We start from the raw sequence: 10,638 nt of genomic DNA, 5'->3' as shown, positions 1-10,638 counted from the left end.
CATTACGTAGGCAAAATACCTGAACTAGTCACAGCATTTTGACTTAATTGGCCATTGACGTTATAGAATCTTGTTGACTCTTTTCCTTTGTCCATTTCTCAGCCAACTCACCTTAGCTGTTTTGAAAACAAAACTCCAAGATGGCTTTGAAATGAAACTGCATCATAAACAATCGGTAGGTGTTTTTCAAAGTGGTTTCAGAGAAGTGCCACAGAGTAAGTAGGCGACCACCGAGGCTGCTAAAATATTTCCTGTCCTGACCAGGATTGCGTTTCTGGAGAATATTTAACAGGGAGGGTTTTAATGCGTCTAAGGATGTTGAAACTAAAGAACAAATATTGACCAGAGGGCACCACGACTCTCCTGAAAGAGAGTAAAATACATCCTTTATAAAATGAAAACTACTTGAAAGAATTATTCCAAAACCCCTGCACAGCTGGCCCTCAGAGGGCGCAGGGGCCAATTTGGCATGGCCAGGGCCTGGGCACACGCGCCAGGCAGCATCGCAGGTCCCCTCGCTCTGTGAGGCCACCGTTTTCCCGCCAGGTCGACTAGAGCCTCTAGCCAGAGCAACTGGGCCCGGAGGCCACCCCAGGCCGCAGCTGGCGGCCGCTGGCACAAGTGCTGGATGACTGGGCCAGGGCTTGGCCCCAGGCTCGCCGCCGCTGGCGAGTTTTGGCTCCGCCGAGGCCACCCCGCGTGGCAGCTGCTCCAAGCTCGGGGCTGCCTCGGAGGTGAGGCCGGCCCTCGGGGACCCTCCCCGCGCCGGGCGGCGGTGAGTCAGGGCTCGTTGTGCAAGTGCTGGCCGGGCCCGCCCGGCGCCTCCCCCTCGGTCTTTCACCCCGCGCGGTTACGAAAGCGCGACCCCCTCCCCGCCGAGCTATAAAGCGGCGGGGCGGCCGGCGGCGCGCTCGCCTCCCTCGCTCCACGCGCGCCCGTACGCGGCGGCCAGGCTTGCGCGTCTCCCCGTGGTGAGCGGCGGCCTGGCGGGCCTCGGGCGGGCGGCGGGGTGGGCTCGGGGCGGCCGGGTGGCCCGGTGGCCCGGCTGCCTGGCGCTCACGGCGGTGCGTTCCCCGCAGGGCGGACTCCTGGGCAAGATGAAGTGGGTGTGGGCGCTCTTGCTGCTGGCCGCGCTGGGCTGCGGCCGGGCGGAGCGCGACTGCCGGGTGAGCAGCTTCCGAGTCAAGGAGAACTTCGACAAGGCTCGCGTAGGTATCGGCCCAGGGGCCCTGGTGGCCCGGGTCCCCGTCCCCCCTTCCCCGCCGCCGGCCGTGCACCCCAGACACCAGACCCCTGCTCTCATCCCTTTCGCAGTTCGCCGGGACCTGGTACGCCATGGCCAAGAAGGACCCCGAGGGCCTGTTTCTGCAGGACAACATCGTCGCCGAGTTCTCCGTGGACGAGAACGGCCAGATGAGCGCCACGGCCAAGGGCCGAGTCCGTCTTTTGAAGTCAGTGACCCCTGGGCAGCTGCGCGCTTTGCGCTCCGGGGTCCCGGGGGCCTCTGCCTGCTGAGTGCCAGACCCTGACTTGGGAGGGAAGGGAGCCCCCGGGGTGGAAGGAGGGAGGAAGCCCTTTGCCAGGCTTGGCTCAGGATCCCCTTGGCTTTTGCAGTAACTGGGACGTGTGCGCAGACATGGTGGGCACCTTCACAGATACGGAGGACTCTGCCAAGTTCAAGATGAAGTACTGGGGCGTAGCCTCCTTTCTCCAGAAAGGAAGTGAGTAGTCAGCTCAATGGAACTGTCAGGGAATGGGGGCCATACCTGGCCAAATCGCTAGGTTTCTTCTCCCGTGACACCCTTGGGAAGAATGGCCTGCGGGAAGGTCTGTAAGTGGCAGGAACCCTCAGCACCGCCTGATGTTGGGGGAGGGGCGGTGATTGAAAGTAGCTAGCCTCCCCTCTCCACCTCCCCACTCAAGAAGCCTGGGCCAAGCTCAAAAGGACCTTTCAGTTTGTCAGGTGCCATTTTCCCAGCCAGCCACTGTGCCAAGGTGTGTAACCTTCATGCATTCCCCTCCTGCCTTCCACATCACCTCTCCACTTGGCTTTGTATTTCCTCCTTGTCTTTGGGATGAATCCTGGAGACAGCTTGACTACCTGGGGCCCCAGCAGAGGCTGAGAGACCCCCACCCAAAGATGGAGGGAACATTGTGCATAGAGTTGGCTCTCTCCCGAGTACCCTGCCTGCCCATGCTGAGATTCTGAGCCAGGCACAGTGTTCTGGGTGGCAGTGGCCTCTTCCCTGTCCTCCAAGCACCGAAATTCAGATTGGGAGTGGGGGTGGGGGGGTGTTGAGGACTGTTAGAAGAACATCCTAAAACTTGGCCTAATCATGAGAATGCAATATATACATGTTCTTTCTACCTTCCCTCCCCTCAACCATTTCTCCTAAGTTTCAAATCTGGGGTCTACTTGGTAGCTAGAGAATGATGTAGGCCAGTGGGTAGCTATCATAGAATCTGAGAGAGAGAGTTAACCCTACCAAGGAGGTTCAATATACAGATGAATAAACTAAGGCCAAGAGAAGGTAGTGCTTTGCCCAAGGTTATGCAACAAGTTTGTGAGAGCCAATGTTAGAAGTCAGGGGTTCCAACTCCCAGGCCAGGATTAGGTGGCCCTGAACTACAGGGACTTCTAATACAGACCACCTTTTATAAAGTATTGTGTGAGCTCTCCTGTGAGAAAGGACACAGGGGCTCTTCATGCCACTGTCTTCACAGGGCAGAAGTGTCCTTTATGTAACCTATTGCTCTGTATACGTGGCACATACTCCTTGACTTCCTCTAAAGTTGTGTGTTGGGTGAAATTTCATTTTTTAAAACCGAATTGCATTTTCAGTTTGGATTTACACTGTACAGATGAGATGAAGTTGCTACACTACAAGGGGAAAAAGCTTTTATCCTTAGAAGTAATAAAAATTATTAGTAGTACAGCAAAACTTTTCAAAGTGATTCATGTAGAGTAAGAGATACACTTTTCTGATAATGGATTACAAAAATCAATACCAGAGGTATAAGACCACTAATTTTTGGAAAGTGTAAACATATAATGCTCTATGGCATTTTGAGATGTGCTCCTTTTAAGGAGGACTAGGATGATATTGGGGGTGCCTTTAGGGACAGGGGCGGGGAGGACCCAATGAAGAGGTATAAGTTTGTCTCTTCCCTCTTTCTCCCCCTACCAAACCAGATTAGCTCTGCTTTTGCCTCTTGTATATTGGCATTTTTATCTAGGATTTTATTTGGAGGAAAAGTGAAAGTATTGAAATCTTGAAAGTGATTGCTGTAGCTATTAAGTAAGATAGCTATAATATGGAAGGCTTAAGGATAAATTCCTTCTTAGGTTACCTTTGATAAAAGAAACTGTGCAGTGTAGTGATTCAACACGTCCGGTTAAAATTAGACTGCCTAAGTTCAAATCCCAACTCAACCACTATGAGCTTCTCTGTACCTCAGTTTCCTCATCTGCAAAATGGAACAATCATAGCACCTACCTCATGGAGTTGTGTAATGAGGATGCAGGGAGTTAACATGGAGAAAGCACTCAGAACAGTGCCTGAGACATAAGTTCTCTGTAAGTTGATGTTATTGCAACTTAGTTACGTCCCTGCTCATCAAATCATAGCTTTCTATTCTGAGTCTGGAATGGGACAACCCACAGAGACCACTGGGTTCAAGTCTCTCATTTTACAAGTGAAGAAACTGAGGCCCATATTGGAGAAATGACTGACCTAGGAACACACAACTAATTAGCGGCACTCGGTGACACTTCTTAGCCCCTAGGGATGTAAAAGGCCATGAACTATTCCTCTGCTTTTTGAGTAGCTCGCAAACTGTAAGACTTGATGCATCTACCTTCCTCTGTTTTACGTGCTTGTTTTGGAGTCTTCTTTACAAAACTCTGCTTTCATTCCTTGTGCCAATTTCTTCCTTGACCTTGGTCTCGCTTTAAACACTGACTTGGACAGGCGGATTTGAAGGCCACTCAGAGAGCTGCCTGCATTCTCAGTCTCTCCCTGCTCCTCCCACTGCATCTCACCGAACAGATATGTTTTAAATGAGATGCTCTTATGGACAGAAATTAACTCGGGGCAAATGCTCATTAAATTTGTTGTCAAATTATTAAAAAATTAAATGTAACCCATCTCTGCAGTTGAACATGACATTTCCGTGTTAGGAGACTGCTATGGCTTGCCGCCCCGGCCGTGGGCATGCTTGGCACTGGCGTCCTTCCCTTCAGCTCTGCTGGCAGCAAGTGGGATGTCTCAGGGGTTAGGGATGCTGCCATTGTCAGGTTTGGGTTGAATACAGGCTAGCCTCTCCAAAACTCGATTTCCTTAGCTGTGAAATGAGGATAAAGAATAGTTCCTATTTCATAGACTTGTTGGAAGGACTCATTAAGGTAGTGCATGAAAATGCTTAGCCTGCCACATAATAAGTGCTCCATAAATACTAGCTATGATCATCATTGTTTTGGGCCCTCCCAGAAAGACATGGACAGACTCTCCTTTTGTCCTTCTCCCAGATAAAGTGTCACTCTGCTGGTCAAGGGGCCCTTGTCAGGCTGAAAAATAACGCAGGCTCGAATGTCTGCATCAGTGTTTCACAAAGTCAGGGTCCCTGGACCACCTGTATCTAAATCAGCTGGAGGGACTTGTTAAAAAATGCACATTTCTGGGCCCAAACTCAGACTTATTGAATCAGAAACTCTAGGGATAAGGCCCTGCAGTCTGCATTTTAAGTATGCTCCTTGGGTATGTTCCTTCTGCTTAATGAAGTTTGAGAACCGCTGGTCTAGATAATTCAATCCAAAGAGTTCATCTTGGCTTACTCAGGCATCAAGGCCTTGGACTCTACTCAGTTTGCTGGGATCAGTTGGGTTATTTTGACAATTAGTCAGAAATAGCATTAAAACTCTCACCTGGCTGGCTCAGCTGGACTCTTAGGCCTGAGGACCACAGGAAGCTTTTCACCTGGTCTTGTCACTTCAGACGATTGGAGGACACAAGTCTAGGGAGCTGAAGGGACGCATTCCAGGCCCACAGAAGGGAGCAACAGATCCTCAATGAAACCAGGCCACCAGAGGCAGCTCCCTCTACCAAGGGTTTTCTTTGGATTTTGGACTGGCAGTCTAGACCTCTAAACCAGTCTGTGTGGGTAGACTTCACCTGTGTGTGGGTGCAGCTGCAGTGTAACCCCACTTCCTGGGTGGTGGAGGGAGTCGGGGCTCTCTCCCCCCAGCTCCACTGCACGCAGTTAGCTGCTGTCTGGAAAGGTTTGTGGGTGTCTGGTTCTCCAGAGGAACACTGCCCAGCTGCTGGGAGTGAGGAGCTTGGAGAACCAATCTCATTCTTTCTAGCAGTACCAGGCAGTTCCTCGTCTGCCAATACTCTGAGAAGGGAGAGAGGTTGCTACGATTTAAATTCTTCATCTTTGAAGTAGTCATCCAAAAGAGCCTGGAAATTAACCAGACCAACTCAGGCCTTCTTTAAAAGTCAAGAACAGTAGCCAATTTTACTAATCCAAGCATTGAAAGTTACTTAGTTCCTATGTCAGAATTCACATTCTGGCAACAATTTTGGAAAAAAAAATTTTTTTAAGCTGCAGGTTTGCCAAGCTAATAGCTTGAGTTGAGGTAACATTTCAAAGGCGAATGTTTTTGTGTCTGAGGGGCAGGCTCCCGGGTGTCTGTGACCAGCACAGTGATCCCCATACCCAGGGAAGAAGTGACTTCATCCGGGGACAAGGAAGACTCTGCCCAGGTGCTCAGGAGCCTGGAAGGGGAGCTGGTGGTTAGGGTGAGGCCCAGCAGGCGGCCCGGTGGCCTCTATTCCTGGCCTTTCTGTGAATAACTTTGTGGTTGCTGCTGAGCTGTCATCAGTCTGGAGCATCTCCCCCCCACACCCCTGCCCAGGCTCTGACACTTACCCTGAGACAACCTGGGTGGCACGGGGGTGGCTCATTCTTCCTCCTAGCAGGCCTGGTGAGCTGAAGAGAAGGGCTCCACACCCACTCCTGTGACAGCCCTTCTGCAGGGCCTGGGTTTGGGCTGAACCCCATCCTAGGCGGCACTCCAGGGGTTCTCAGAGAGGCACACCCAGGGGTGACTTAGGGTGAGCATTAGATGTGGGTACACCCTCTAATGCCCGGGGATCCAGGCCCCTCTGTGTTCCTCAAACTGGGGCACTGTAGATCACCCCTTGCTCCAAGACCTGGGCACGGGACAGAGACATGGAGCCTTTTGTTCTTGCCCCTACCCTCCCTCTACTTACTGTCTGGAGAGGATGCGGTAAAGGGGTTAAGCACGTGGGCTCTGGAGTCGCACTCCCCAGCTTGAATCCCAGTGCTGCCCTGCTTGTCGTGACCCTAGGAGAACTATTTAATGATTCCGTGCCTCAGTTTCCTTATCTGTAGAATAAAGGATGTGAGAAATAACTGTGAGAACATATGGAAAGTGTCCGTACGGCAACTGGCACATAATTGAGTGCTCAGAAAGTCCCAGCCCTGGTTATATGTTGACAAGAGGTCAAATTAAGTAGAGTTGTGGCCCTTTTATCTGAATAAGGATATTTGCATAAACCTGAACCCTGTTCTTTCTCTGTGGCAAATTGCTCGCCTACATTCTTAATGTTTCCCTTCCTGCCTCTGTGGATATTTTTACGACCTTCAGTTAAACCTGTTCCACATGGCATATATCTCAGCCTCAAGGAATACATGTAATCCAGATTCTTCAACGGCTCAACTTTGTCTCTATCGGGGGAGCTGTGAAGAGTCCACGCTCTAAGAGGAATATCTGATGCCAGATGGTGGGCACCTTGTGCCCCCAAGGCAAAAACTCCCCTCTTGCCAGCACGGAGAAGAGAATAGAGTTACTATGCAGGAATTAGCAGGGAGTCAGAGAGCAAGACCCTGGGAGCAGCATGCGCTGGTGGATGGAGGGGCAGGAGGGCAGCATGGTTAGTGAGATGACTGAAAAAGATGCATCCTGACACTGGAGGTAACATAAGTTGGTGGCCCCCAGATATTAGCCCCAAACACACAGGTATGTTTGGAGAGTGGCTAAGACAACAGGAGAAAGGTTTGTCCCGTGGTTTTGATTGGCCCACATTCTTGGTGGTTCTTTGGAAAGACGCCCTCACATTTATCGTCAGGGTGAGAGGTAATCATTGCAGAGAATGAGGTCCCCCTGACTCCAGGACTTTTTTCTACAAAGGAGCACAAGATCCTCTTTGATTTGCCCAATTGTGTAAAAACTGTCAGGATTCTCTGTAGTCTCCTGTTTCCTAAGAAATGATACCAGTTTCAGGAAGTCGCTGGGTTCTCGGGCCTGGCAGTTGGTTTCCCTGACCTCTGAGTCTGCTACCGGAGTGGCACTGATGGGCACCGTGGCTCTCTGGCTTGCAGACGATGACCACTGGATCATCGACACGGACTACGACACGTACGCCGTGCAGTACTCCTGCCGCCTCCTGAACCTCGACGGCACCTGCGCCGACAGCTACTCCTTCGTGTTTGCCCGCGACCCCAACGGCCTGCCCCCAGACGTGCAGAGGATTGTGAGGCAGCGGCAGGAGGAGCTGTGCCTGGCCAGACAGTACAGGCTGATCACCCACAATGGTGAGTGGCTCTCCCTGGCGGTCGGGGAGCTGGGGCCCACATGCCTGTGCAGTGCATTTCGTCTGCACTCAAGAGAAGGCAGGTGGCCTAGGAGCCCCTTTCTGAGGCCACATCTTGATCCTTCTTGACCAGATCTTACTCTGGCCTTTTCATGGAGCTGATGCAGGAGTGGGTAAAAGCCTTTGTCCAAAACCCTGCCACTTTTAATTAAGTAAAACTGCTGCTGCAGTGGATATTCTTTTTTTTATTCTGCTACCTTAGGCCATTTCTGTGGTCACCTCTGGCTACCCTGCCCTGAAAAACCATTTTGACTGAATTAATATTGTTTGGGGGTTGAGTAGCCCAGTGAAGAGATGGGCCACTCATGTGGCCATTGATGAAAAAACTGAAACAGAGACGTCAACATAGCAAGCTCAAAAGAGAATGATTTCAACAAATGTTCTTTTTTCTATATGAAACCAAATAACCATTAAATTAACTAGCTGGTTTTCCTCACTTGGGTTTTTTGAGATCCCCTAGAGCAACCATAGGATCTTTTTATAGACATTACCCTTGTCTGATCTTGATGTAAAAGCCAGGAACATTGTCTAGTTTGATTGGACGCTCACTCCTATGGGAAACTGGGTTTCAAAGTCCAAATGGGGTAATGCTAAAAGGCAGAAAAAAGGGAACATCGAACTGACCCACTACACCAAGCAGATATGAACTCAGACCAAAAACATAAATAAGATTTGGAAGCCTCACCCTGGGGGCAGCCTACACGTGGGGCTGGTGGGGATTTCACCACAGCCGGGCACTGTGCGGAGGCCTTCACCTGCATTACCTCACTTAATCACTGGAAACACCTTACAGAGTAGATACTCTTATCCACATTGGACTGATGAGAAAATGGAGGCTGAGAAAGATTAAGAAAGTTGCCCAAGATCTTCAATAGGTAGCTGAGTTGGATGCAAACCTAGAGTTTTATGACTCTGAAGTCCCTTGGGGTACCACCTGGTGACACGTGACATGAGACACGGTAAACACTCTAAAACCACCAGCAGGCCGGGTGCAGTAGCTCACGCCTGTAATCCTACCACTTTGGGAGGCTGAGGCAGGAGGATCTCTTGAGGCCAGGAGTTTGAGAACATCCTGACCAAGAGCGGGACCCCATTTCTACAAAAAATTTAGCTGGGTATGGTGGTATGCCCATAGTCCTAGCTGCTTGGGAGGCTGAGGCAGAGGATCGCTTGAGCCCAGGAGTTTGAGGCTGCAGTGAGCTCTGATGATGCCACTGCACTGTAGCCCTGGAGACAGAGCAAACCCTGTCTCAAAAAAAAAAAAAAAAAAAAAAAACACCGAAAGTATGGCCAAGGTCAGGCTAACGTGGCCCCCACTTCCTGAAAAAGGAGAATGAGCCCCCCAACACTTTGAAATGGCAGTCAGGCAAGTTTAAGAGAAATAAAAGGCAGCACTGTTGCCTACAGCAGATCCTATACTCTCAACCCCCATCGCCCCCAGAGACGTTCAAAGGGTTTCAGAAACAGCCCTGAGGGTGTTTGTGAATTACAACCACTTCACACTTTCAGAGTTGCAGTCTGCTGTGATGTATTTGCGTAAAGCAGCATCTGAATGAAGCCAGCTCTAAGGCCCTTGTGATATTTATCATCTCCATAAACACTGAGTCCATCTTTCTGTCATTAATGGCTTTGTTTTCTGTATTTCAGGTTATTGTGATGGCAAATCAGAAAGAAACATTTTGTAGCAACATCGAGGATGTAAAGTTTCATGTGAAAACTTCTGATTTACTCTCATTCCATCTTCAGCTCTATTTATCTTAGGAGTTAATTAGCCCCTCTTCCTCACCTTGCGTCAGCGTGCATAAAACCTTCCGTACACGTAAAGATATATGTGGGAATAAGTGAATCTCTTTGCAGTCAAATACATATCTTTCCTGAAGTTTCTTAGGGATCATTTGAGGCTTAGGATTCCAGACTTTGATTCATTAAAATATAGTCATCCATTTCCTATGATTTGAGTTTTTATTTGTGTTCACGTCTGTGTCAAAAGTGAGGAATTCTGCAGATGGGCGGTGGGGTGCGCTTTGCTTTTATCTACCCCGAGAGCATGGCTCTTTCTGACCTTTGGCCTGTTCTAGTACCTAATCTCCATTATTAGAGACTGGCTTCTCCCAACTTCTGGAAAATGGGGTTTCCTCATTAACCTGGGGGGTGGGGGGCCTTAACTGCCAGCCTGGCCAAAGCACTGAGGCCAAAAGAGGAAGTAAGGCCAGCGAGCCCAAGGCTTCAGTGGGCCCAAGGTCTATGGTGAGGTGGGCAGGATTTGAGAGGCTGAGATCCCTGGGTCAGGGTATGCTCTAGAAACAACCCCAGCCCTTCACCGTCGCCAGTGTGCAATTCACTTATTACGAGTGCCAAAATGTTGAGGGAGGCCTCCTGTTTCCCTGGAGGAATTGGGAGATGGGGCCCTGGAAGCCAGGTGTGTAGGAAAGAGCACAGGCCCTCCCTACCTAGAGTGTGCAGGGAGGTGGGGTGTGAGTAGCTGGGACCGGGCAGAACACCAGTGTCCTACACCATCAGCAGCACGTGTGAACTGTAGTGTCGAAACTCATGCAAAGCCACATGCCTCAGTTTCCCAGGGGTTCCCAGGAGTCTCTGTTTCTCATCTTGAAAAAAGAAGCAAGGCTATGGTACCAGAGGGTCTTGGTTTTCAGTCACGGTCCAGCTCGGGTATATAGTAGCTGTGTGATTTGAGGCTGGTTACATGACTTCTCTGAGCCTCTCTCTTCTCTTGTGAGATGTGGGGAAACAGGCCCTGCCGGAGGGGACGTGGTAAGGATTCAATCAGGTGGTGTCTGAACACTCAGGAGCTGTGCAAGCTGCCGATGCCAGGCTGAGGTCTAGGAAATGCATCGGGAGTGGGGAAGGGGTCACAGATCTCCGCCTGGGTGCTGGCACATCCGGGGGCCGTGGGAGGCTCCTGGGTCCCCCACCCCAGTGTGCCTTGTTCTCCACAAAA

The 10,638-nt window shown here is 50.5% G+C and overlaps 1 protein-coding gene across 2 annotated transcripts; it reads left to right on the top strand.

Moving 5' to 3' along the window:
- Positions 1 to 720: 720 nt before the first annotated feature.
- RBP4 (retinol binding protein 4, plasma) lies at positions 721 to 9,632 on the top strand. 2 transcript variants are annotated; one of them, XM_012659738.1, is made up of 6 exons: positions 721 to 775; positions 1,080 to 1,208; positions 1,315 to 1,451; positions 1,615 to 1,721; positions 7,408 to 7,620; positions 9,327 to 9,632. In XM_012659738.1, the coding sequence occupies exons 2-6, from the start codon at positions 1,098 to 1,100 to the stop codon at positions 9,362 to 9,364; spliced, it is 606 nt and encodes a 201-aa protein (XP_012515192.1). In that variant the 5' UTR covers positions 721 to 775; positions 1,080 to 1,097; the 3' UTR covers positions 9,365 to 9,632. The 2 variants fall into 2 exon arrangements, with proteins under 2 accessions (XP_012515192.1, XP_012515193.1); XM_012659739.1 differs by lacking the exon at positions 721 to 775 and adding an exon at positions 889 to 971.
- The last annotated feature ends 1,006 nt before the right edge of the window (positions 9,633 to 10,638 follow it).

The sequence above is a fragment of the Propithecus coquereli genome, unplaced genomic scaffold (genome assembly GCF_000956105.1).
Source record: "Propithecus coquereli isolate 6110/MARCELLA unplaced genomic scaffold, Pcoq_1.0 Scaffold63, whole genome shotgun sequence".
In the NCBI taxonomy this organism is placed as follows: domain Eukaryota; kingdom Metazoa; phylum Chordata; class Mammalia; order Primates; family Indriidae; genus Propithecus; species Propithecus coquereli.
This window is presented reverse-complemented; position numbering and strand designations above follow the sequence as displayed.

Bases quoted from the DNA above. Each gene is read 5' to 3' on its own strand.
- RBP4 (XM_012659738.1), top strand. From the start codon at position 1,098: ATGAAGTGGGTGTGGGCGCTCTTGCTGCTGGCCGCGCTGGGCTGCGGC. The intron at 1,722-7,407 runs GTGAGTAGTCAG...TCTGGCTTGCAG, and splicing joins CTCCTTTCTCCAGAAAGGAA to ACGATGACCACTGGATCATC. The intron at 7,621-9,326 runs GTGAGTGGCTCT...TCTGTATTTCAG, and splicing joins CAGGCTGATCACCCACAATG to GTTATTGTGATGGCAAATCA.